The 26581-nt window shown below is 43.4% G+C and overlaps 1 protein-coding gene across 1 annotated transcript in view; it reads left to right on the top strand.

Moving 5' to 3' along the window:
* Nucleotides 1-26581, top strand: part of ADGRV1 (adhesion G protein-coupled receptor V1) — a 307411-nt gene that overhangs the window by 61646 nt on the left and 219184 nt on the right. Inside the window, exons 19-31 of the mRNA XM_044446125.1 lie at nucleotides 1826-2043; nucleotides 4188-4931; nucleotides 7412-7785; nucleotides 9300-9476; nucleotides 10647-10827; nucleotides 12396-12598; nucleotides 13381-13510; nucleotides 14944-15021; nucleotides 18400-18539; nucleotides 19750-20359; nucleotides 23184-23399; nucleotides 24108-24323; nucleotides 25966-26210. Coding sequence (XP_044302060.1) covers nucleotides 1826-2043; nucleotides 4188-4931; nucleotides 7412-7785; nucleotides 9300-9476; nucleotides 10647-10827; nucleotides 12396-12598; nucleotides 13381-13510; nucleotides 14944-15021; nucleotides 18400-18539; nucleotides 19750-20359; nucleotides 23184-23399; nucleotides 24108-24323; nucleotides 25966-26210 — 3532 coding nt within the window. The remainder of the gene's footprint in view (nucleotides 1-1825; nucleotides 2044-4187; nucleotides 4932-7411; nucleotides 7786-9299; nucleotides 9477-10646; nucleotides 10828-12395; nucleotides 12599-13380; nucleotides 13511-14943; nucleotides 15022-18399; nucleotides 18540-19749; nucleotides 20360-23183; nucleotides 23400-24107; nucleotides 24324-25965; nucleotides 26211-26581) is intronic.

The following is a 26581-nucleotide window of genomic DNA, read 5'->3' on the forward strand; positions in this document are numbered from 1 at the left end:
TGTGTGATACTTTCTTGCCTACACCAGAAAGTGAATCCCCTCCTCCATTTCCCTCCAGATGAAGCTGGCTCCACAGTGAGGGAGGTTTGTGCTGCCTCTGGGTCATGCAGCATGAATACCAGATGTTGTTTAATTGGTCTTCTTGTTTGACTTCATGGCAAACCACCAGGCCAATAATGTCACAGACCTCCGCCTCTGGCCCTCTGACCCTCCCTATTCTGTAGTGACTTCCCCAAACCAGAGTCAGTCTGGCTTTCACCAGCCCCTGGGTTATATCTCCCTTTGTTAACCCTGGCACTTGCTAAGCATTACAACTTCACCTCTTTTCCTAGCTCAGATTCAGAGTCTAAAATCTCCACCCTGGAATGCTGTACTTTGGGAGAAGTGGGTCTACTGTAGCACTGTAAAAGGCAAAAGGAGCAGTTCCAAAATCCCAGCCTATTCTCCGTCCAAATCTTTACTCTTAGCAATTCTGTTTCAGCAGAAGCATTTCAGCCTTCTTGCTGCTGCTCCCCCATCTGGCATGGGGGAAACAAATGGCACCAAACCAACTCCTGGAGGGAAGGATGTGAGGCCAAGGGAGGAGACAGAGCACATGGGGTGGGTGGCAGAGGGTTGGATTTGGCCCCTGAGCCTGAGGTTCTGCATCCCTGGCCAGGGCTGCATACACCAAGCAGTCCCCCAGGCGGACATGAGTGGGGAAGTCCTTGCTTGTGTAGGAGAGTCCCCTCTGCTCCCACAGATGAGAAAGCCCCTTGGGGATAAACACAGTAGCTGTGGAGCAGCTCCCGCTAGCCTGCCGTTTGTTGTTGTCTGCCTTAATAAATTGAATAGAGGTTTAATCCTCTTCATAATAAAGGGGATTTGTGATGTAACGTGACCTGTCCAATCCATCCCAGCTAATGTTGGCTGTTTGAGTCTATCTTGTTGTGTTGCCAGTGACAGGGCCAGCTAGCCTGCCTGGCTCTCAGCTAGCCTTGGCACAGGCGCAGCAAAGTACAGACCAGTCCCCTGTAAGAAGCCAGTAGCATCCCTTCCCCCTTCTGCCTTGGTGTGTGATTGTTGTGCTCAGGTGCTTTGTTTGGGCAGACCCATTCCCATGAATAAGGATTCCTCTGTGCTGTGTCCTAATGGGGCATGCAAATGCCAGGTTTATGCTCAGGCGTCTGATGTGTGACTGCTCCCCATAGGAGAAGCACCACCTGGGCAACGGCAGGTGTTTGGATGCTGTATGGTAGCTTGTGTTGGCCCCAGTCGTGATGTGAGCTGAGAGCTTAGTTTGGCAACATGATGTTGTGCAATGAACATGCTTTTTTGCAGGTACATGTCTCTGTATCTCTAACCTTTATATGGCAGTCTTGTATCAGGGTTCCTGATAAGGGATAGCAAGGCATGTTCAGCTAGTTCTGGATCCATCGCAACATTTATGATAGAGTGATGCACGGGCATCTTGGACTCGAGGAAACTAGCAAAAAATCCTCTCCTGGATGAGCACCCTGCCTCCTGGGCATCTCTAAAGTAGCTCTTTGGATTCTAGCCAGAGTTAGGATGCTGCTTTATCAAATTATCTCTAAATGCAAGGCCACTGTTGCCAGTAACAGGCAAAAAACAAAACAAAACTCCAATCCTGGGACCTATAGAACTGGGTTGAAAATGCAAACAAATTTCAGGATGTCCTTTGCTTCTTCCCTAAGAAGGTATTTAGAGGGATTTTGTGCAGGATTGTAAATTTAAAAATTTTTTAAACTATGCCTCTTCTCCTTCTCATTGCTCTTGCTGCTTCTTGTCCAAGGATAAAATTGCCCTTGTTGTATCTACTCTACAGGGTTCTGAGACACAGAGGCTACTTCGGTAACGTCTCTTTGACATGGCAACTGTTTGAAAACAATTCTGCCTTAAACCCAGGAGAGGAATTCTATGAAGTCTCGGGGCTCGTATGGTTCTTAGATGGTGAATGGTTGCAACCCATAACTCTTCATGCGATTCCTGATAAAATTCCTGAATTCAATGAACTTTACGTGCTTAGGCTGGTGAATGCTTCAGGTAGAGTGGAGTCCCTGTGTCCAAATCTGAAGGTGCTGCACAGAAAACCAATGGAAAAGTAGCCAGGGATGGAAAATTAACATCTGTTTTCCTAGGGCAAAAGATTACTCCCCAAAAGGAGTAGTTCTCAGACTTTTCTAATTACTCAAGTGCATATTCATATCAGATTATTGCATATGCTGTACAAGGAGTACAGAGGCTTAATATTCATGTTTAAAAATAGTAATCTGTCATTTTCTACAGCTTGTAACATAGCAATATTTAAATAATGTGCTAATTTCAGAAACATATACTGCTGTCTCAAAGAACGCTCTGGCCACTTGTTTTTCTTTAATACATTGTATAATACTGTACACTTTTAGTTTACTTGAAGTGGCCGCATATAAAACTTCCTGCCCCACCAAACCAACTAGAGCCAGCTAATTGCATCAGAATTCTTTTCTGTGTTGTATCACTTGTGCTGCAGGTGTGTTTATGTTATGGGGACTGAGGGAGACAGGTTGTCATGTTTGATTGTTCAGTGGAAAATAGCATGCCAGAAAGAAGAAATTAGTTTAGGTGTCAGGTTGAGCAAAGCAGTGCATCTCCCTCTAGTGGTCTAATAGAGAAGGCAGTCTGGTTTTTGTTGCAAGTACTTGCAGAATTAGCACTGAACCTGTAGGTACTTGCAGGATTAGGGCAAGTGCAATAATGCAGACCCCCTGGAAGTCACAGGAAGTGCTATAAAAGGCAATTCAGTGGTGCTCAGTTTTATAAGGATCACATGAGTGTAGTTGTTGCTTTATGTGCCTGAGTTGCCTGCTTTCTCAAATCCTGCAGTATCTTCATTCATGTCTTGATTCTCACATGACTTGACATTGCCTTAGCTCTGGTCATGCCTTGCTAGAATCTGAGCCTTGCTTGTTTCTGACTCAGACTTTGCCTCTGGCTTTGCTACATCTCTCCAAGCCTTAGTTCCCCTTCCATTTCTATTGTCCTGGACCTGGCAGATCAGTCAAGGATGCCTGCTGCTTATATCCTGGAGCTGACATCAGCTTTTTGCCATGCTATTTTTGTGTGCTGCTTTTTGTGATGGAGACATTCACACCTGCAGCACAATGTGGTTCATACATGCTAACTCAAAAGAAGCCCCATAACTCAGTGGTAGACCACATACATCACATACAATCCCCATCTCCAAGAAGGGCTGGGAAAACCTCCTTCACAGAAAGCCACCACCAGTCAGTGTTAACAGCATCCAGCAAACTGGATTAAATATAAGGCAGTTTACAAGGCAGGCCAGTGTGGCCGCCTGTAACTGACTGAAGTGGAGGATTAAGGGCATCCTAATGATAATCGAAGGAGTGCAGAGGCAAAGGTCATTTCTTCAATCAAGCAATCGGTATAGATGGGCCATTTTGACATCTAAATGCACAGTCATATGCATTTTCAGACAATAAAAGGCCTACAACTTCCTGCATGCCCCTGTTTATCAAAACATGCACAGGATTACACCTTAAGTTGTTTGTCCTTGCTTGTGAGGAGGACAAGCTGAGGTGCAACCAGGATACATTGCATCCTGTTGTAGCTTCATTCTTTCCCTCCCCCATCCTCCAATGCTGAGGTCAATCTTCTCATAATGGCTGCCAGAGCAAAGGAAGGGCACTCCGGACTGGAAGTCCCAGTTGCAACCTCAGAGCGCATTGCTGAGGTCAGTACTGGCTCTCCAAAATTTCCTATGGCTGCCTGAACTCTGTCTAGCAGCCCTAGGGCTGTACTATTAGTCAGTTCCATTTCCAGAAGTTGTATCCTTCGAACCTACTAATTCCGTGAACTGGTTTTATTCATTGCCACAGTCATTTTGAGTGCAGCGCTTGTAACACATTTGGCTGAGAATGAGTCTGGTGCAGTGGATAAAGTGGTTGCTGAGGACTGAAGGTACCTGAGTTCAAAACCCCACCTAGCCATGAGGTTCATTGGGTGACCATGGGCTGCCTGTCAGTCTTGCTTATCCCCAGGGTTAGCTGTGATGGGGAAAATGGTGGTGGTGGGGGAACAGAATTGGTCAAGTTTTAATAGTAGTGATGCTGATCATAGAGTGGTAGAGTAAATTCTATATGAAGTTTGCTGAATGTTTTTTTTTGTTTTTGTTTTTAAAATTTCAGGTGGGTCCCCAGGTCCAGGTGGCCAGTTAGCTCAAACGAACCTTTCAGTGACTGTGGTGATCCCATTTAATGATGACCCCTTTGGAGTCTTCATCCTAGATCCTGAAAGCCAGGAAAGGGAGATAGCTGAAGATGTTCTGTCAGAAGATGATATGTCCTACATTACCAACTTTACGGTCTGGAGGCAGCAGGGAACATTTGGAGATGTCCGAATTGGCTGGGAAATACTATCCAGCACATTCAAAGAAGGGTTGCCTCCAATGACTGATTACTTATTGCTCGGCAGGTTCTCCAAGTCAGTGCAGCTGCAGCCTCACATGCGGCGTCATCACACTGGAACAGATGCTTTGTATTTTAGTGGTGAAGAGGATGCTTATGGGATAATCGTGCCTGAGGTCCCTGTCTTTAAGAACAAATCTCTTGACAGCTTCACATTTTCTGCATGGGTAATTCCTAGTGCCAATTGCAATGGATTTATAATGGCAAAAGACAATAGCAAAGGAACATTGTACTACGGAGTGAAAGTCCACACCAATGAATCTCATGTTTCTGCACAGCTTTACTACACACCATTGCAGTCTAATGGGACATTTGTGGCTAAGATAACAGTCATGAAATACTTAGAGGAGAATATTTGGCTTCATCTGCTGATTACACTGGATGATGGAATAATTGAATTTTTCATTGATGGAAATCCTGTGCCTGGAAGCCTCAGAAGCCTCAAAGGTGAAGCGATTGCCAACGGTAAGCAACATGCCTTAATGACCTTTAGCTTTTCTGTTCTCTCTGAAATTTGACAGGCCCACATTCCATTCAGGAATGGAAGCAGATCCCAAATATTAGAACAGTATACAAAATTTTCCTGATGTCAGATAGAATATGGATAACTGCATAAATGAACAAGTTTTTTTTGTAGTTGCACAGGGCAATGTCAGGATATTTCTGACACTTTCTATACAATGACTTCTTTTTGTTTCTTAGAAACGAATGGCAAAGCAATATTGTACTATCAACAGGGAAACGATCCCAATATTACAGCTTCAACAGCTCTGCACTGTATCAGTGAATTGTTTTAATGTAACATAATGGCTTCAAGTCTTGGGAAACAGTCTGCCATTTTTTGAATGTAAAAGGTAAAGCTAAAGGTTTCCCCTTGACGTGAAGTCCAGTCATGCCTGACTCTAGGGGGTGGTACTCATCTCCGTTTCCTAGCTGCGTTTGTCCGCAGATAGTCTCCGTGGTCATGTGGCTGGCATGACTAAACACCAAAGTGCATGGAACGCTGTTACCTGCCCACCAAAGTGGTACCTTTTTATCTACTTGCATTTGCATGCTTTCGAACTGCAAGGTTGGCAGGAGCCAGGATGGAGCAACGGGAACTCACCCCGATGTGCAGATTCGAACCGGTGACCTTTCGATCAACCAGCCCAGCAGCACAGCAGTTTAAACCACTGCACCAATGTATCATCTCGTTTATTTGTACTTCTCAAAGAACTGCTGCAGAAACAAACTGAATCACAACTCCGAAGTGGCCTGAACAGTGATCTGTTGACTGCTTCTTTTTTAAATAATAGTGAGCCAGTTTTCACATCATGGTGAGCCTCTTGCGTATGCAGTGTGCTCATACTGGCTACCTGATCCCTCCCACCACTAGCAAGAATGGCTAAACACCCCACAGGCCTTCTGGCTGCAGCTTGTTAAGTGTGGTGTATGAACCTGGATATCCGGCATGTCTTTCTCCCAACAAGGCAGAGAAATAACAGATGATTTGTGTGTGTGTTATTTCTCTGGCTTGTCAGGGGAGAAGTAAACCCAAGGTGTGGGTTCGCATGTCAAACTAAGGAAACCATGCACAAAACAGAAATTGAAAGTTTCCATTTTGCTTCTGAACAGACCACGGTTTCTGTTATTTCCAAACCTGGATAATTCTGGCTTGTTCAAACTGTGGTTAGATAAAATGAACCAGGTTCAAAACATTATTTCCCAAAGTCTGAACCAAAACAGTCCATTTTTACTATGTTTTCACTGTGCACTGCTACTTTAATACTGAAGAACAGCATCAAGATGACACTCCCTTTTGTGCTGCTGTTAAGACTGAACTGGTTGATGTCTTTGCTAAGCAATAGAAACAGTACATTAAACTGTTTGTATTTTTCATGGTGAGATACAACAAAAACAATTCTGTTCTAACACATTAAGAGAGCCAGTGTGTTGTGGTGCTCAGAGAGCTGGACAGGGGACCTGGAGACCTGGGTTCTAGCTCCCCTTGGCTATGAAGCTTACCAGTCCAGTCACTTACTCTCATCTAGCCTACCTCACAGGGTTGTTGTTGCGAAGATAAAATGTAAGCTACCTTGGGTTCCTTGCAAGAGGAAAGAAAGCAGGCTATAAATGCAATGGAAGAAGAACAATTGCATCCTGTTAATAATAGGACATTTAAAAAAAATTACCACTTGTAGGGTGCATGTGTATATGGGGGGGCTGCAGGGACTGGAGCTAACACAGATATGCCCCAGGGAGACATGGGAACTGTTTCTGACTCAGAGGGGGAGCAGGAAGTGGAAGGAAGGCATTGTCAGGGCACCGAGGACATGGAAGCAGGAGAATGGGTGAAAGTAGTGGAGGCAGAGGAGAATGCCCATCTGTCATCTAATCTCTGGAAGGAAAGCCAAGGTAGGTCCTCTGAGTGCATGGGGATGCTGGCTCGCAATGAAAACGTCAAGAGGCTGTGGCTACAAGACCCAAGAGCAGGCATCATAGGAAAAGAGAGAGGCCATGAAGGGCCCTGGGTTGCCTGAAAAGACTTACAGCCAGGCAGACGACCCTGTGGAAAGACCTACCTTGAGGTCTTGATGGCCTGCTCAGCTTGAAGAAGTGGTGCCAGCTTCACAACAACTCTCTCCCCTGATTCTCTAAAGCAGGGAACTAACTGAAGCTTATGAGGTATGGTGAGATTCAAAGCTTGTCTGGAATTGTTGTTTTTTGGCTGCAAGAGGATAGTGTCTAGAAACTGAGGCAATGCTTGCTTGTGCATCATATAAAAAGGTGACTGTCTGGAAATGTGACTTGATAACTTGACTGCAAAGAGAGCCAGGGCTCTGCACAAGGTTGAGGAAGCAATTTCTCTGTGTGTGTGTGTGTGTGTGTGTGTGTGCAGAGGGGATGCATTTCATTTAAAAAAATGTTCAGGTGTTAAAAGGATTACATGAATGTTTCTTTTGTAGGACCGGGAATAATAAGAATTGGTGCTGGTGTGAATGGCAGCAGCCGGTTCACAGGCTTGATGCAAGACGTGAGACTTTATGAACGTAAATTGATGAAGGAAGAGATCAATGAACTTCATGCCACTCCAGCAAGAGCTGATTTGCACCCGATCTCTGGGTACTTGGAATATCGAGAGGGAGAAACCAATAAGTCATTCATTGTTTCTGCCAGAGATGACAAAGAAGAGGAAGGAGAGGAGCTGTTCATCCTTAAGCTCATCTCTGTTCATGGGGGAGCACGGATTTCAAAGGGAAATGCAACCGCGATGTTAAGAATCCAGAAGAGTGATAATGCCAACGGCCTATTTGGTTTCACAGGAGCATGCATTCCAGAGGTAGGGAATGCAACACAAAGTCATCAGTACGAGCCCACCTGAACCATGAGCTCATTAGGCAGCACTGGTTTTTCTTCCACTGCAGCCCACCACAGGCATCACGGGACTCTGTTCATTACAGGGTTGTCTAAGCATGATGGAGGCTGCATGCATGAAAGGCTCTGAATGCTCGGAGTCATCATCCTCATCTAAGGCTACAGGTGAAGAGAAGCAGAGGAGGCATAGTTTCCAACTAGTGCCGTCTTAACTTCGCCTGTTATGCCAACAGCATGGTTCCCATGGTGGCAGGAACTCCACATGGCTGCTACAATGCACAGACGTGCTCAGCACGTTGATTTGTCCTGCTGCCCAAAAGGTTCTCATGCAAGAAGATCTGGGGCCTCAGGACCAGGCCAACAGGAGTAAAAAGCATATGCTAATTTACATAGGCTCTAAAATCTCTGTGTGTCTTCTTGTCAAGGGGGCTGTCTCCTAAGTCCCTGCTGTTGTTAAAAGGGATGTGCTGGAAGAGCAAGGAGGGCATTTCATTTCAGAAGCCCCTCAGGCACATGTCAGAAGAACCAGATTTTCCTTGAGGCTTTTGTACAAAGGAGATGCTCAGGGCTCCTCCACCTCTATCTTAACAAGTGCACATGCCCAGTAGGGTGTTGGGCTAGATGACCTCCTAGACCTCTTCTGAGCACTGCTTCTGGTCCCCAGGTGATGCATTCAGGGGCACGGCCCTCAAAGGACCAGTCTCCAGTACATGCCAGACTATTTTACCCTTCTGCAAATAGTGCAACGTCTCTATTCAGTTGAATGGGAATCAGTGGGCAGGGAGATGCCCTGTTAAAAATGGTTGGGTGGGGGGCTGAAGTTCATTTTCTACCCAAGACCTTTGAGGCAATGGGATGTTTGGCTGGAGCTGGGCTTCGGTTCCTCTCCTGTCCTTTCTTTTCAGCGGGCTGGCTTCCCCCTTCCATATTCAAGTGAATGACAGAATTAATCCATTCACTTGGATGGTGAGGGGAAAGCCACTCTTTCAACTTTCCACATCTGCTGACAGGGCCACAGTGGGGGGAGCCATGAAAGGCCATGCAGTGTGTTGTTGCTGATAGTCACAAAGAGAGCTCTGTTAAGAAGCCAGAGACTAGTTCCTATTCAGTATCCTGAACAGTTTCCATCCCAGCAGGTTAGTATAAGAACCAATACAGCTTAGGCACCAGTTCTCAATCTCCTTTCTCCTCCTCCTCCTCCATCTTTCCTTTTATGACATCTTTTATGTTTGAAGGCAGAGGCAGTTTTTTAAAATTAATTTATGTAAGCTGCTCAGAGGAGTGGCGTAAAATGCTTTGAAAATAAATTCAAAACATCTTTTAAAAGGCTTTTCTTCCTAAGCACAAGTCAATGTTGATTGATATATTTGAAGAAGTTGGTATTATTTTGAACATGATTGGTATAAAGTTCTGCTACATTTTCACTCAAACTTCAAGACAAGTATTTTTCAGTTTCATTAAAATCTTGTTGGCTTACAGGTGGCTGAAGAAGGTTCTACCACGTCTTGTGTAGTGGAACGCACCAGGGGAGCTCTGGACCACGTTTCTGTGTATTATAGTATCTCTCAGGTTGATTCTAACAGCATTAATTACTCTGTTCGTGATTTTGCTAACACTAGTGGAAAGATCTCATTTCTTCCTTTTCAGAGATCAGAGGTAAATCCTATATTCTTGTTAAAATCAATGAGAAATGATGGAAAAGTTGTATGCTTTACTGACTCTTGTGTTTAGAGTTGTTCTGTGAAATTCCTTTGAGTTTTCCCATGGAAAATTGTTTCCACTATGGGAGGTGCAATTCTCCCTCCCACCGGAGCCCTTGCTTATCCTCAAAATCTTCTCTAGAACTTTGTGGAACCCTCCAGAGTTAGAATTGGAGAAGGGCTTGCAAGGGGAAGGAGAAAGCAAAAAAGTCCCATTGTACAAGCACTGCCACACTCATGAAATGTTATTCCTGTCTGTAACCTAAAAAGATACAAATGCTAGTTCAGAGCTATCATTATTAATAAACAACCTATCCATTTCCACTGAAGGCAGACTGGAAGTCAGGCTAGAAGCATTGCAGCATCTTTCCAACTCACAATCAGAAAATCAGAAACCCTGCGCAGGGCTTTCAATGTCTGAGCATTGCCCTTTGTGTACTGAAATGTCTTCAAAGCCTTTAAACTTAACGAGCCCGACACATGCCTGCTGCTGGGACCCAGAATCCTTCATGGAGGTGTTTCTGTGAGTGCCACTGGCACATGAGGTGTAGTGGGTGGCTATGAATTAAAGGACTTTTTCTGTGGCCACACACCAGCGGTGGAACATCCTCCCCAGAGAACTCTACCTTGCATAAATGTGATGTCCTTTCACTGTCAGGCAAAGACCCTCTTAGTTGAATTCTGTTGCATTCTTTTAACTCTGTCCTTTGGTTTGCTAATGTTCACTCCTTGCTTTCCATTTCTTGGACAGTTCCTGATTTTCTGTAATGTTTCCATGCTACAGTTCATCTCATATTTTATTGTTTTGTTACTTTATTTAAAATTTATTCTGTGTTGCCACAGAGAACTTTTTGTTAATGAGGTGGCATATAAATAATGTAAACAGATGAGAATAATTGTCAGTAGACCAGAAAAGCTTACATGAGCTTTGTGACCCATTAAAAATTATTCTAGACATTGAATTTTAATTGCCTGAAATAAGTCTTTTTGTCCTCAAAACTGATTGCAAAAATAAGTTTTCAGGCTGGAATAGAAGCAGCAGTAATTACTAAATAGCTATTACTGAGAAGAATGGACTTGCCTTTCTTTAATGCATTCATTTTCATTTAATTGCTTTTCTTTCCAGGTTTTGAATTTGTTTGTGCTTGATGATGATATTCCTGAGCTGAATGAATATTTCCAGGTGACTTTGGTGTCTGCTGTTGCTAAAGATGGAAAAATAGGTTCAACCCCAACTAGTGGAGCAAGTTTAGATCCAGAGAAAGAAACTACCTACATCACTGTCAAAGCCAGTGACCACCCGTATGGTAATGGATAATAGTCTGCTTAATTTCAGTGTATGAGGACATCCATATGACTCATCCTTTTTGCTAGGAATAACTGTTATTTTCTTCAGAAGCATCATGAGCAAAATACTCCAGGTTGTACACAGGTGGTTTCCCTCTACCAGTGAGAGGCTCCTGGATCCAGGGCAGGCTTCCACCAGCAGGCTGGGAGAGCAGTGGCTTTTGGTGATAGCCCTTCCCGCTCTACCTCTTGCACTGTTCTGAAGGATCCTTCAACCCTCTAGAGAACCTTGGGGTGGGGGTGTCCACATTGCTACAGGGGAGAGGGAATCACACAAAATGCTCTGCATTCCTGTTCAGCTGAGGGAAGCTTCTGCTGCATCAAACAGCCTTCCATGAGAGAAAGGACAGGAGCTAGATACAACCCAATACTGTGTTTGTCTAGCTGCTGTAAACAATCAGTTGGAGGTTGTATTTGTTGGAAGGTAGGGTCATAATCTAGGCAATTACAGTGCATTCCTATGCCAGTCTGCTCAGGAGTTGGTCCAGTAGAGCTCACAGAGCTCCAGCGTAGGAGCAGACTTATTCCTATGTTACAGGCACTCCCTACTGGGATAAAGGGAATACATCTTTCAAGACGTGGCAATGCATCATTTAAAATGTAATATGTACTCTTCTTGAATGGTTATTTCTTATATACATGTGTATGTGGTTTTAATAATATAATTTAGACAATTAAAGCCCTAGATGGCAGCTGAGGGGTCTTGAGGGGCTGAGGTTTTGCCCCGTGTGGAGGCAATAGCCAGAGCTGCAACTTCAGAAGAGAAAATCTGAGCAGGTGTGTCTGCCACCAAGCCCTTTCCAGCCACTACGGACAGTGCTGTGATACCTCCCTTTTCCAAGGTCCACATTTCGGCCTTGAGGAGGAAGAGAAGGATTGATGGATGAGGGCTTGCCAGTGGGTTGGGAAAGGCCAGCTGTGGATCCATTTAATTCAGTGATCTCTCAGTCCCCACCATGCTTCCAGCAATGCCAGTTAGCCAGCCTGGCTTGGAGACTTCTCAAGCAAAACATCCCGTGAAGGGCCGAAAGGTTCCAAAGCCTCTGTTGCTTCTCTCACCCTGCTGGCAAGAGCCAAGCAGGGCACAGAATGTTTTCCCATAGGATCGCACCACAAACCACTTTTTTAAAAACCGGGTGATAGTCTTAGTGGGAAGATCAGCTCTGCTTCAGCTCCTGTTTCTCCAGCTTTTCTCTTCTAAAGCTACTACATTCCTTAAATTAAAAGTATACAGGCAACAGCACCAAGTATCAAAGTCATTGTTGCTGCATGAAGAATAATTTCTGGAAAACATGATACATTCTTACTGATTGAAGACCATGTTAACTGGAAATTGTCTTCAGTTGGCAAAGTCATATAACTAAGATCATTGTTCCTTTACCAAATCCCAGCAGACTGGAAACCAGAGCCCTCCCCAGACATTACACAAATATTAATGCATTAAACTTACCTGTAGAGCTGAAGTTTATTTTTATGTGGAAATAACTTGTCACTGAAGGTGACACAATTTGTGCCTTGACCCTCCCAGGTTTGCTGCAGTTTTCCGTGGGGCAGGCACCCTCTGACAGTGATGAGATCATTCTGCCAGCCCTCACAGCACCCCATGTTACCGTCCAGGAGGAGATAGGACATGTTCGGTTGCTTGTTGTTCGAGCACAAGGGCTGCTGGGAATGGTTCTGGCACAGTACAGAACAGTGCCATTAACCGCATTCAGTCCCCAAGATTACCAGGTATGTGGATAGCCGACTGGAAGAAGTGGGTGGCACGAATTAGCTTTACAGTTATATCTGGTTGTTGTGTTTACACCTGCCTTCTGTTCTTTGCAAACACACACACACCACCCTGTACAGTGCTGTTGATCCAGGCGTGATCACAAGGACCTATGCTTTATGCAGGCTAAAAGACAGGCCTCGAATGCCATTTTTTAAGATGCGACGGAGCCTGCAGTGAATTCAAGATTCGTATAAGCACGGTTCACTCACACTTGCTGTGCATCATGGATGCCAGGTACTACCATTCCCATGGAGCAGTTTCCTTGACCGCTCTGCAGATCCAAACCTGGCATCCTCTTGATGTGTTGGACTGCAGCTCACAGGATCCTGCATCAGCAGAAGCTGACTGGGGGTGCTAGGAGTTCAACAGATCATCAGCTCACCAGCTGCTCCTGTGCATCTGAGGCCTGTATTCAAGCCTGTGCCCATACCTTGTACTTGGTGTGTGAAGGACACCTACCCTCACTTGGTACAGTCAGCAAATTGTGCAGGCACAATTCAGTCACAATTGCTTCAACTGGAGCTGAATGGGAGCTGGTACTACTTTGCAGTCCAGCAAGTGACATCTTCTCTCAAATGTGCCAGGATAAAACCTTCTTGCCTTCGCTGATAAAAGCAGGGAGGACTTGTGTATAATTTCTTGGTGTACACGATGTGGCTTATTTCTGATTGATTCTATTGCTTTTGCTGATACAATGACAAGTTTTGAACAAAACTATAAGTAGCCCTTTTTGCTGCAGGATATTACAGGCACCTTGGAATTTCTGCCAGGAGAAAGATACAAGTACATTATCGTTAACATTACAGATAATTCTATCCCTGAGCTGGAAAAGGCTTTTAAAGTGGAGTTGCAGAATCCAGATGGAACAGGTAAAGGTTCATAGATGTGCTTCTCTCTACAAGTACACAGTATTAGTTGGGAGCTTGATATTTTATTATACCTACACCATTATGGGAAACTTGATCTTCTAAAGCTGAAATTGCATTTTTACCTGGAAAGAGAGCATTAGCTCTCTAATGTTCTTTTGCAGATGTTCACTGAGTGTCTTCATTATTGCTAAACTCAGCCATGCTCTAAATAAAGTGGGTATTGTTAGGTAGCCTGAGATTGTTCAAAAGACAAACTTTTTGCTACATTTGCCTTTGCTTGGTTCATGGCATGGCAAACGGTTATAATCTAGCAGGGAGGCTGGTGCTGTGTAGTTTGGTGGGATCCTCACCCATTGCAGCTTCTAGTTTGAGTTTTGTACCCTGGAGCACTACTGGTAGCTTCTGCAAAGCTCAAAATCAAAGTTGCAAGGAGCCCCACTGTCATAGCAAATGGCAAACCAGTCAGCAGCTGGTTCACCCTTGCCAGTTACAGGAAATGAAATACACATTTTGCTATTTCATACTGCTGTTTTGCTTGATTGTGTGTGTGTACACCTTCATTCACTCACACTCACACTCACACTCACACACACACACACACACACACACACACACACAGATTCATAGAAAGAGAGAGGGAGAGGGAGAGAGAGAGAGAGGAAGTACTAATATAAATCTGAATAGTTCATCTCAATTAAATATTTTTAAAAGACAGAGATGATCAAATTACCCCAATACCAAGTCAAATTTGCTGCAGTTGCCATGTTCATATCAGCATCATTCAGGAAGTGAAGCTGCCTTTCTGCATAGAGGTTCTGCGTAGCTCTGTTGCTGTATTCACAAAGGATCAAGGAGCATCATCTACTCCTTCCCCAGGAATTCTTGAGTTACTGCTTCATGAGAATGGTTTGGAATTCATTTCTACTGGTGCCATTTCATTCGAATTTACCATGCATCACCTAAAAGGATTCTGAAACCCAAACCAAACCATAATATACATTTTCCTTAAATTAAGAAGCAGAGAAGCCACCTTTTAAATGCACTTCAATCATTCCATCACCCCTGTTGTATTCGTTTTAGCAGCATTTGCAGTGCACAAACAATCTATTGAGCCTGCAGCAGTCTTTTTCATTCAGAGGTCTGTCTTATCAAAATTCTATGCTCTTCCAACATGCACCCTTGAGCATTTGTCACTGATACCTAATGACAGCACACACTTTCATAGCCACAGCTTAAGAGCTTCAAACACCAGCAAGGGTCCCCTGCATCCCTAGCCTTTATCAGTGTTCTATAACCTTTCAAAGGCATGTCTTGTTTTTCACGAATAGCTTCTTTGCTTGCTTTTTGTCCAGGGGTGTTTATAGTGCTTTCTGTCTCCTTCGTTATATATGTGTGTATATGTGTATTGTGTATTTCTGTGTGTCTTCTTGAAGTTGCTGACCTCTTTAAAGATGGCAGTGGTAGTGGTGATGGGGAGTTGGACTTCTTCCTTCCTGCTGTCCATCAACATGGTAAGCCCTCCCTCTTCAATGCATATTGAATTATCCCAAATGTTTTGTTGTACCTGGCCTACGTTGCAGTTGTGCTTTCTGTTAGCTAGCACTACGTGACCAATGAATTGTATGCAGTGGTGTACCACAGCTGAGGCTCACTGGTAGCATGTGCGTTTTCTGGTTAAGAAGGACACAAATAGTTTTCTGCCACCTCAGAATTCTCAGTCCCCTTGAACTTATCACTGTAGCTGGGCAGAAAGTGATTGTCCTAGCAACAATAAGATGGTCCCTGTAATGCAATATGGTGTCCCTATTGTAATGCAAAGGATCTGGGAGTTCTGAATGGGCAATTAAGACCCATCAGCTTTACAAGAGGCCTGCTCCAGGTGAAGAAGAAAACTGCTAAAACTTGTTTGTTTGATATTGATCAGCATAGCTGACTTCAGGTTAACTCTTCTTTGGAAGCATGGTTGTGGGGATTGCTGTGCTGAGCCCCTGAAGTTTAAAATTTACCAGTATAACACTGATTAGACTATATGTCTGCATTTATAGCAAAATCTTGTAACGCTTGCTCAGAATGTATGCGTGTATGCATACACTATATATCTGGAATTGATAGTATACATAGGTTAAACAAATGATTGCCGAAAATATTTTGCCACAATATGGTAACTGATAATATAATGCAGATAAAATGACAGATTAATAATTAAAAAATTAAAGCTCATCCAGTAAAAAGACATCAAATAAAACATATTAGACATAAAAAGCAAAAGAGTGATCTACAGGGCTATAGGATTGTTTCATTTCCCAGATCCAAGCTCAGAAAAGAGCTCCAACCTCCGATCTGGGGTTCTGCACTTAGGTCCCACTGTCCACTCACAACCAGTATGGAAAAAACTTCTCTGGCTGCTTCTCCAAGGTCATAAGAAGACCTCAGGAGGAATTTAGGGAGTTTTCTGGAGCTGGGGAAGGGGTGAGACTGACACTACTAAGATGGGATGCATCCTGGTAGTGCCTCAGCTCCCGCTCTGACGTGCCACAGTTGGAAAGCCAGAATCAATTGTCCAGATGTTTTGCAGGGCAGGAGGAGCATGGAAGTGCTTTGGTCCTCCTTGCCTCTCCCACCCTGCATAGGATGCCCACATCCTGAGTCTGCTGGATTGCATTCTTTGATTCATCTCACAGATGGTTAGCTTTTAAATAACTCAATTTTTTGCATCAAGCAGTAGACTTACAATTCTGTGCATGTTTCCTTGGAAGTTGTTCCACTGTGTTCAACAGAGCTTACTTCCAAAATGTGCATCAGGTCAAAGACTAGGCTCCATCTGACCTTTTATAAATTATTCTTGCACTTAATTTGAATAATGGTCACATCTCAGAGTAAAACTGACTTTTAAGTTAATGACAGTCATTTCCTGCAATAGTTGTAAATCTACCATGATACAAATGTTATCTGATTTTTAAAAATTTGAATCCCCTTCCAATTTGAGAACTGTAGACTGGTTTGTATTTAAGCATTCTGTTAACTCCAATTGCACACACCCTACAGCATTTTGATCAACCTGTCCTCCTGCTTTAAAAGTTCATGCTTTCCCAGTTATGTCAAGAGGCGGCTATGAAGAAAGAGTAGACTAAGGTAGTTTGCCCCCCTCCTTGCTGACTGACCCTGCAGAAGATGTTCTCACGGCATTCATGTTCAGGATGATGTTGTAAGTTCTTCTCAAGAACATATGTCCCCCAAGAGTTGGGGCAGTTCAGCCCCCTTTATTTTAAGTGTAATGGCAGTGTAATAGGGTGCTTCTGGCAACACTGGTAAAAAGACATTATGCTGCTATTCAGTCATTTCTTCCCTGAAGGATTTTTTTGTGGAAAGAGAAAGATAATTGTGGGAAAACAGAGAGTGTTACAACCAGAAGAGGATATCATCAAGAACCTGCCTTCAGTAAAAGTGTAACTGAAGCAGGCTAATTGCCCAACGCTTAACCTGAGATACTGCTCTCTTTTTTCTTGCTGTTGTCTTATCTCCAATGATATTTCTCTTTTCTTCCTTTGTCTTGACACTTTGTATGCTATTCTTTCTCAAGCAGGGGTGTCACTAGGTACTGAAAAGGTTTCAGTGTGTGCCCATGGACATCAGGGTGGTGGGACAGATGGTTTCCTAGAGATTCAGGGTTCCAAATTAAAATGAAAGCCTTTGGGTTCTACCCAACAAGATTTGGTAACATCACCAAATCTTTTCACTCATTAGTTGAGCATTTACATTTTCAGACATAAAAATTATTAACTTCTGTGTTTTCTTAGAGTTGACTCTTCCTTGATTGATGATACCATTTTAGTCAATGTTTCATCCTTTGACGTTTGCTTTTATAAGTATAGCTCTTTAAAAATTATCTGCTGAAGTCAATAAAATCATATTGTTAAATAACAGAATGGTCAACATTTGCATTAACATGCAGTTGGCACAATGTATAATCTTTGTCTCTCTTGCTTGAAAATTGGCATTAGGAATGCTAGCACCTTTTTGAAACTGCATCCAAAAAAATCATGTAGTAGGACTTAACACATGCAGATGATCATTTCTGGGTGGTGCTGGGATTATCATTATGGTGCAGCTTTAGTCTTGTTTCCCTACTGGAAAAATGGGGTATAGGAGTACATGTCTGCTCTGCAAGCTGGTGATGTTCCTTTGCGGGTGGAAAAGCAATCAAATCCAAACATTTACCTTAGATTAGCTGAAGCTTATCTGGCAAAACACTTCCAAAGTTGAATATGTTAAAGCAAATGGTTAGAAGACTTGGAGCTGAAATAGATCAATCTACGTGTAAAATTGTCTCTTCCTCCATAATACATCCCATTTCACCATTTAATTGGGAAGGGAACACTTAATTTCCTTGAATTGCTCATCATTCTTGAGTTCTACCTCTAGATTTTTTTTTTCATAATTTCTGGAGAAACTGGAAGGAGATGTTTAGGAACTGTTACATAACAGTAATTTTCCACGGTTAGGCATATGGTGTATATTCTAGGCATATGGTGTATATATTTGAATGAGTATGTATAAGCCCAATACAACAAACTTAAGAATGTTTAGTCAGATGTAAGCCCTGCAGTAGAAGACCCATTCTCAAGAAAGGGTTAGAGAAAACCCTGTGCAATGAGATTTTCCCACTCTCCCAGTATGTAGGGGATTGAGGGGAAAGACGAAAAAATTAACTGCCCTAATTAAATTATACTTGCTCATACTAAAATCGGTATTATAGAGAACAGACTTTGTTGTTATCATTCTTAGTTATAGTAATAGGGCCTTCCCACTGGGCATTCCACATATTGAAAATGTAGATGCTTTCAAGAGTTTTCTGCTTCAAACTTCCATTTGTGCTGCTTCACCAACAGCCAGCCTGGGAATAGCATCTCACATCATAGTGACCATTGAAGCTTCTGATGATGCTCATGGTGTCTTTGAGTTTGGTGCTGGATCTTTTGCTGTCAATGGAACGGAACCTGAGGATGGAGCTGGAACGGTCGCACTTGAGGTCAGCATGTTTACGGATATTTCCCTGCACCTACCCATAGCATTTCCTAAAGTTTCCATAGTGTAATTTTTGCAGTGATGCTATGTGTCTGCATACTTTTGGAGGTCCTTTTTGAGGGAACTGATGTTACTGGGATCCCTCTTTGTAGTAGGCAGGGACCACATGAGAGGTAGGAAAGGATTGGAGCAAAATTGCACTCCCTTATTGCACTCCAATGTGGATGATGCACTCATTTACTCTGTGGGCATCCAGGTAATCATCTCATGTCCAAGAGATCCATCCTCACACTCACATGGCCTGGAATTTGATTGTGCCCAGGAAAGTATTCTATAATTTGGGATGACCATCTGAGCATTGTGCATCAGATGACTGTGATTTCCTTGACCTTGTGAGCATGCAAATACAGTATGGGAGCCTGGGTAATATGTGAATAGCCTCTCTATGACAATATAGATATGAAAGAAAAGCATTCCTGGCATGATTGAAGTATACTACATTCTGGTGAGGTAGACTTTCTAAATTTTGGGAGTGAAAAAAAAGTGAAAGAAGGGGAGGACTTGTCAAGGTAAACTCAGTAAAATGCACATAGATCAGTTCTGCATATATTTCCAAATTTATAGCTTAGTTATAATGCAGGAACTACCTAGCTACAAAAAATAAGACTCACATTGGTGATTCCTTTTGCATTGTTGCAAATATGTGTACCATGCATAGGACTGAGAGGTAAGAATGAGGGGAAGGAGAGGCGACATGTTAGACCCTTCAGCTAATTTGGGCAGTTAGGGGTAACATAAGAGGTCAGGGTGACCATATGCAAGAGCAGGTAGAACTTTGCCTTTGCTGCTGCAGTGGCTGCCCTTTGTTCATTTGGAACAAGTAATTGAGATCCGTAGGCAGCATCCGACATTTTATGCACAACTGCTCAGTTGATATTGGAAAGATTTCTGTTAGCTATAAAAATGGTAGATTTTAGCAAGTGACAAACAAGGCCTGAGACAAATCAGCAGCCTCCATCTGAAGAAAAAAGATGGCTTTGCATAAGCAGGGGAAGTCTACCTGTCAATCCTGTCCCAAATTCCTTGTGCTGACCGAAGTGGTCCAGTTTTCTGGGCTATTCCTCAGTGAGGGCAGCACTGAGGCTTAGACATATCATCGGCTGAGGTTCTTTGTCTTGCTTGATGCAACAATAACTTACTCTTTTGCTGTCTAGGTTGTCAGAAATCGTGGTGCCTTGTCCCAGGTGACTTTGCATTGGTGCATAGTGCCTGATGATACCGAAGATCTGGTTGCAACCTCCGGCAACATAACTTTTAATATCGAGCAAAGGAAAGCAAAGCTCATCGTGCAGATCTTGCCTGATGAAACTCCAGAACTAGACAAGACATTTTCAGTTCTGCTCATCAATGTTTCCTGTGGCCGTCTTGGAATACACACGGATGCTGCACTGACTGTTCTTGCAAATGATGACCCCTATGGGCTTTTAGTTTTCTCTGAGAAAAACAGGCCAATCAAGGTTGATGAAGAAACCAAGAATGTCACGCTTACAATAGTAAGGTTAAAAGGGCTCCTGGGAGTAGTCAAGGTTACATTTAGAACCATGGGAGATGAGGATGATTCACCATATCTGCCATCAAATGTTGCCAGGGCAACATGGGAACAAGACTATCTTCCTGTTTCGGGATTTGTAATCTTTGCAGCCAACCAAAGTGAAGCTACCATAGAGCTCCCTATTCTGGATGACAGTGAACCAGAGAAATCGGAATCTGTGTTTGTGGAGCTGCTGGGTGTTACCTTGATAAAAGGAGTCCAGTATCGAGCAAGTAAGACAAGCTCTATATTTCCAGACTTTGCTAGATTTGCAGTAATAACATGGAAAAGAATGTTGACATCAAACTCATGAACCAAATTATATTTTCTTGTTCAGATTAAACTTTCTTGTGCAGAATTATACTAAGTGATGACACACAGACTGCTTGGTTTGTGGGGTGGCTGTTGTCTCCTGCGCATGGTGAACACAACTGTAGAACTGGTTTCTGATCAATGTCGGGACTCAGTTTATAAGTAGACCTTGCCATGAGTGAAAGACAACAAAAGAATGAAATGTAGCTGCAGCATGCCAGTTAAGATGTCATAAGTACTCCTTAAAGATGTGCTGATATTACTTATCCACAGAGAAGTGACACGTTGGTAAGGCAATGGTAAATGGTGTGATGGAAGGAGTGCAATTTCCTTACCAGCAACAAAATGACAAGATGAATTTCTGAATGGGGTGGAAATGATCCTGATGACATGCTTTACCTGGTCTTGGGTGCTGCCTCAGTTGCTGCTTTTTCTGCCTTGTCAGCTTGTCACATCCTTTTCCAATTGATCAGTGTGTTTATTTCATTTACTTCATTTATGATTATTATCAGGCTGCCATGCAGGGTGGAACTCTGTCAAGGTGACATGCTGAGCTTAGTATTGGGTTTATTAGTTATCCCAAATATCCTCCTTTTTTGAACCCTGGTTCCATTGTGTCTCTCTAGAAATGTTGTTTTGTTCGCTTTTTCTGGTGGGTGGAGCTGGCAGCTCTGTAATGTATATCTGATGCATCATTATATGTTACAATACTTGGAAGCAGTTCAAATCAAGGGCTACTGGTGGCTCCAGTAAGAGTGTGTAGATTGCTTCAAAGCCATGGTTAGACAGAGTCATGGAGAAGGAGGCTATACGGGACTCCTATCCATAAGATGCAGTATGCTGGGCCCAGAAAATCCAGTTGACATCTCTGGATCCACAGTGAAAAACAAAGAGTGCCCTTAATGCACTTATTTGGAAAATTCTATATTATTTTGCACATCAGAGTTGCCCAAGCTGTCCAGTTACTGTTCCTTTAGTTCACAATAAGCAGAACTGTTTCAGATATGAAGTTCTGAGAGAAACATGTATATTTCACCTTACCACTGCCAGTAATGATACTGTAATGGAGAATAAAACCTGTTTCTATTAAGCTCAGGAGAAATGGCACGAGAAGCTCTGGTGCATGGCCAGTGTAGAAGACAGGCATGGCTGGGCACTGCTGAGGGCCCATTTCCTGGGGTGGGGGCACTGACAATACCACCCTAGATGTACTCCTTCTCTGTTTGCTCACTGGACACTTGCTGTAGCTCAGAGAGTGGTGATGGTGAGAAGGCAGAAAATGCCATTGTCTACCTGCTCTTTTTGTCAAGTGGTAGTCTTGATGAGGGAGAAGATGAGGAACAGGAGCAGCTGGTAACAATCACAATGAGAGGGAAGGGTAGGAAAATGCCCATTCAGGCCTTCAGAAACCTGGAGCCAGCTCTGTCCTGGTGGATTGCATCAAAGACCAATTTGCAATGCAATGTTGAATAGGGTAGCATGAATTCCAGGACATGGTCCATCATCTGCCACTTTCAAGGCCTGATTGGTGCACTATAGCAAGGACGAGGAGGAGTGTGTTGGGAGGGGACCTATTTTTCTGCCATGTTATGTGTTTTTCTGTTTCCCTTCAACTACTTCCAGTGGTGGTGGTAGGTGGGGCATATATGCCATTTCCAGGCTAATGAAGAGGGAAAGTGGAATCTCAGGGGCTTCTTGAGTAGCAATGGGCCTTTGGATCCTTCCTTGCATACCAATGCACAATTTCGGAATGCACTTCCACTGCCCTCTATCAGCATGGACATGGCTGTCACTAGAGCAATTCTTTGCCAACAGTGGGGGACTCGCACCCATCATAACTCCCCTTGAACAACTGTCCAGGGGAGTTAGGATTGCCTACCCATCAAGCATTCTGTTTTTGAAATGCAGGCTTCTTCTGAATCCACAAAAGGACATGAGTGCAACAGCCTTTCTCTGTTTTCTTACCCTCTTTACTGTCGTTGAGAGATGCACTGTCTAAATGCAAAGGTTCTGTTTAGTTGTCATAGCTAATACAACTCAAGCTTTGGTACTGTCCTGCCTTATGCATTATTAGAAGTTTGGGCTGGGGCTAATAAATGAAATGAGATCAGACTTCTTCTTTTAGTATAACTTTTCATAGCATACAGCTTTTAAAAGACAATTCAGAAATCAGCTGTATTCTTCTTTAGTTTGTGATTAACACATATTGTTTAGGACTCTGTAAAAATTTGAAATAGATTGTTTAGCTAAATGTTGTTGGCATACTGTGTTTGCTGCCCTTAGATAAAATGCTGTGAATATCTTTTTTCCAAGAGTATAGACCAAGGATGCTGAACTTTTTTCAGTCCGAGGGCCATATTCCATTTGGAAGAAAGTCTTGGAGCTGTGGAGGGAGAGCAGATTTATGGGTTTACTACTAATAACGGGGCAAAGGAAAAGGGGCAGTACAAAACCCAGAATTACTGACATATTTTGGCTTAAAGGTATTACTGCCAACCTGTTGAAGGCTTTAATAGAGTATTTCCAATCTTTCAGAGTAGAGAAAAATGCACAAAAACTTACCAAACAATAAATGACTGGGGGAAAGGGTGAAGCCAGAGGGGAGAAGCTTGGTTATTCTGGGCAACCACAGAAGGCTGGACCAAGAAACCGGGCCAGCTGACTTGGTCTTGGGCTTAGGTTCTGTATTCCTGTTATGCACATTAAAGTAGGCCTCTGGGTCAACTCTGTTCTGTTGTGTTTTAGTTTCAGATTCTCCTTGCCTCGGGCCTAAAAGTGATACAATTGCTCGCATCATTATCAATGCCAATGATGATGCCTTTGGAACACTGCAGCTGTCAGCCTCAGCTGTGCGAGTGGCTGAACATTACATAGGACCAATAATCAATGTCACAAGAAGTGGGGGAATTTTTGCAGATGTCTCAGTGAAATTCAAAGTGACGCCAATAACCGCAATTGCTGGTAAGAAGGAGAGGTGGATTAAATCATGTTGAAATGGCAAATCAACAAAAATGTAGGTTCATTTCCAACAAATGGCAAAATAATGATGAGTAAACTACAGTAGAGCATAGAACCCCTATGCTCAGGTTGGTGGATAATCCAAAAATTATATGATCACATTTGCCTTATTTGAGTATCCATTACTCTTGTGGCTTAAACTGTGTGAATGGACCAGTGTGCCCCATGCATGCTGGCTGAGAAATGCTGGGTGTTGTTGGACTTTTATATATGCACCAGGTGTGGCCTGCTTCAGAGACATAATTGCAAAATACCTTTTAGGGTTAAGAATGATGGGCTGGTCTCCAGAGATCTGGGTTCTAGTGGCCACTCAGCCATGAAACCAGTGGGTGACTTTGAGGCAGCCTAGGCTATGCCACAGGGTTGTTGTTGTGAGGATAAAATAGAGAGGGGGAGAATTTTGTAAGCTGCCTTGGGTTCCCTGAAAGAGGAAGAAAGGTGGCATATAATTGCAAAACATTAATAGAATGTAATAGTCACTATTCTTTCAAGCATTTTCATCACATTTCTCTTCATATGCACCCACAACCTAATTCTCATCAGAACTAAATTTCTATTTGCATTTCTTGGGAATGCAAAATCTTCAAATGTTTAAGTAAGCACTTTCTTCTAGTATCACTTAAGCATTTTTGTCATTTTTTTCCTGTACAGGTGAAGACTACAGTATAGCCTCATCAGATGTTGTCTTATTAGAAGGGGAGACCAGTAAAGTTGTGCCAATTTATATAATTAATGATATCAACCCTGAGGTTGAAGAGTCTTTCCTTGTACAGCTGCTCAATCAGACAACGGGGGGCGCATTGCTTGGAGGTCTCACTCAAGCCGTTATCACCATTGAGGCCTCTGATGACCCATTTGGCTCTTTTGGTAAGATGGAGTGTTCCAATGGTATAGTCCCATCCTCAGATGGACAGTAGCTGGTATAATGAGCAGTTAATTACAAGGCATGGCCGTTTCCCAGAACATTTGCTCTTATGAGCAGTGATTACTATGTGTCTGTTTCTGGCAAAATGTTTAGAGATTGCTTCATCAATTTGCAGCTGCAGGACATCATGTGACTACCCAAATTGCCATAGATTAGTGGCCTTCAATTCACATTGGTTTCTCAAAGATTTTGGCATTTAGATCTCAAGACTAAGATGTGTTTGCACCTAGCTTGCCTTTGTATAGGCGCTCTTTTTACAGCCAGTGTAGCCACTGTTCTGCCCCATCCTGACTCTGGCCTGGGGGAGCAACAGCTTTGATTCTTTGTCCTTACTGTTGTCCCAGTCTGACACCTGCCTCATCCAGTAAGCCTGCTCTTCACCAAGGAAGGCAACTTAGCTTGTCCCTAAGGCTTAAGCCGATCCTGTGTAGTTAGGTGCTTCCCCATAACACCAAGCAGCCTAGTCAATGGCCTGAAAAAATGGCAAAGGAAGAAAAGTACATGGAGGGGTGAACATCAAGGACATTTCTCTCTTAGCCTAACATGCTCTACAGCTTTGTTGCAAAGATAAAATGGGGGGTGGGGGAAGCATGTACAGTCATCTTGAACTTCCTGGAGCAGAGATGGAATATGACTAAATGCATGAGGTAATTTTAAAAGGCATGGCCATGTGTCCATATCTGGTAGCTAGGTGACTAGAAGGTTGAATGAGGTCTTGGGAGACATGGGTTCAAGTTACAACTCATCCATGTAGCCCACTGGATAACTTTGGACCAGGCATTGATTCTCAGTCCAACCTTCTTCACAGGGTCTTGTAAGGTCAGCATGGAGAGTTAGAGGATTGTATAAGTTGCCTTGAGTTCCTTGCAAGAAAAGAAGTGAGGTCTAAATGTAACAGTAAATAATAGAATAAATAAACTTGGGGTGGCACAAAGTTCATCTGCAGTTGGAAGAGCGACTAACAACTTTGATTAGCAGGGGAACCATCCTGCAGAATCCAGGGTCAACTTACTAAGGCTATGTGAGGCACTGACTAGGTTCACAAAACACAATAAACTATGGTGGCTTGTAAGCTAGAGATGGTTTGTAGTGTTGTCTGAGCCCAGCAACATGGGTTATTAACCCCCCAAAACCCGGTGTGGCTGGGTTCACACAACACAACAATCCACCCCTGGCCACCATGGTGAGGTTCTGCAGTAGCAGCTAATATGCAGAGATGGGTGCAGTTTATAGCAGGCCTGGCAGCACCATCTTTACCTGGGTCTCAGCAGACCTTGATCTAGATCACACGTTACTGGTTGTCCCCTTTTGAACAGGACTGGGGGAAGACAGGCTGGGGCAGCCTGATGGGCACTGCATCTCTATTACTCGAACGTGGGCCTGTCGTCTCCTCCATTTCTGCATTTCTGGGGCTGACTGTAGGTTGGCTTCTCTTTTATAGAAGTGTATTCAGTCTAGGCCTGTCCTGCAGCTGGTTAAATCTGCTGCTTATTAGTGTTCTGTCTCATAAATGCCACTTATTAAAGCAACCTCATCTTGCAAAGGTTTATCCCAATGTAAGCACAAAGCTCCCTCCTCTACTAGTCTTCCAGATCACTGAAATTGCTGCCGAAGAGCCTGAGGTCGGCATGGTGAGGACTGATCTGCCAATTATTCGCAATGCGGGTACACTTGGTAACGTGACTGTCAAATGGATTGCCACCATTAATGGACAACTTGCCACCAGTGACTTGTGGACCTTCTCGGGGGACATTGAATTTGCTCCTGGGGAAGCCATGAAGAATTTGTCATTGGAGATCATGGCTGATGATATTCCAGAAATTGAAGAGGTGAGTTCAGGAGCTAGACAAAATGTGAAAAGAAATGCCTATTGTGTCGTTTTGGTAAATGTTGGTTTATACAACTTTAAATGGCTCATATGAGTCACTTGTGAAAACAGTTTGCCAGGAAATAATAAAAGCAACTTTGGACTAGATCCAGGCATCTCCCTCTGCAAATTGAAAGGTCCCTTTGATTTGTAGGGGGAACCATGATTTAGTGGAGACTTCTTTGGAGGAAGGGGACAGGGCAGTGATTTTGGGGGTTTCTTCCTGTAGGCCCTGGGATCCTGCCCCAACTCTTCTGCAGCCCCCAGAACCACAATCCAACAGCTTATTAGGAGGCTGCAGTAGAAAGAGGGGATGGGATGGAAAGCACTGCT

This window comes from Varanus komodoensis, unplaced genomic scaffold (genome assembly GCF_004798865.1).
Source record: "Varanus komodoensis strain SLA01 unplaced genomic scaffold, ASM479886v1 scaffold5, whole genome shotgun sequence".
Classification (NCBI taxonomy): Eukaryota; Metazoa; Chordata; class Lepidosauria; order Squamata; family Varanidae; genus Varanus; species Varanus komodoensis.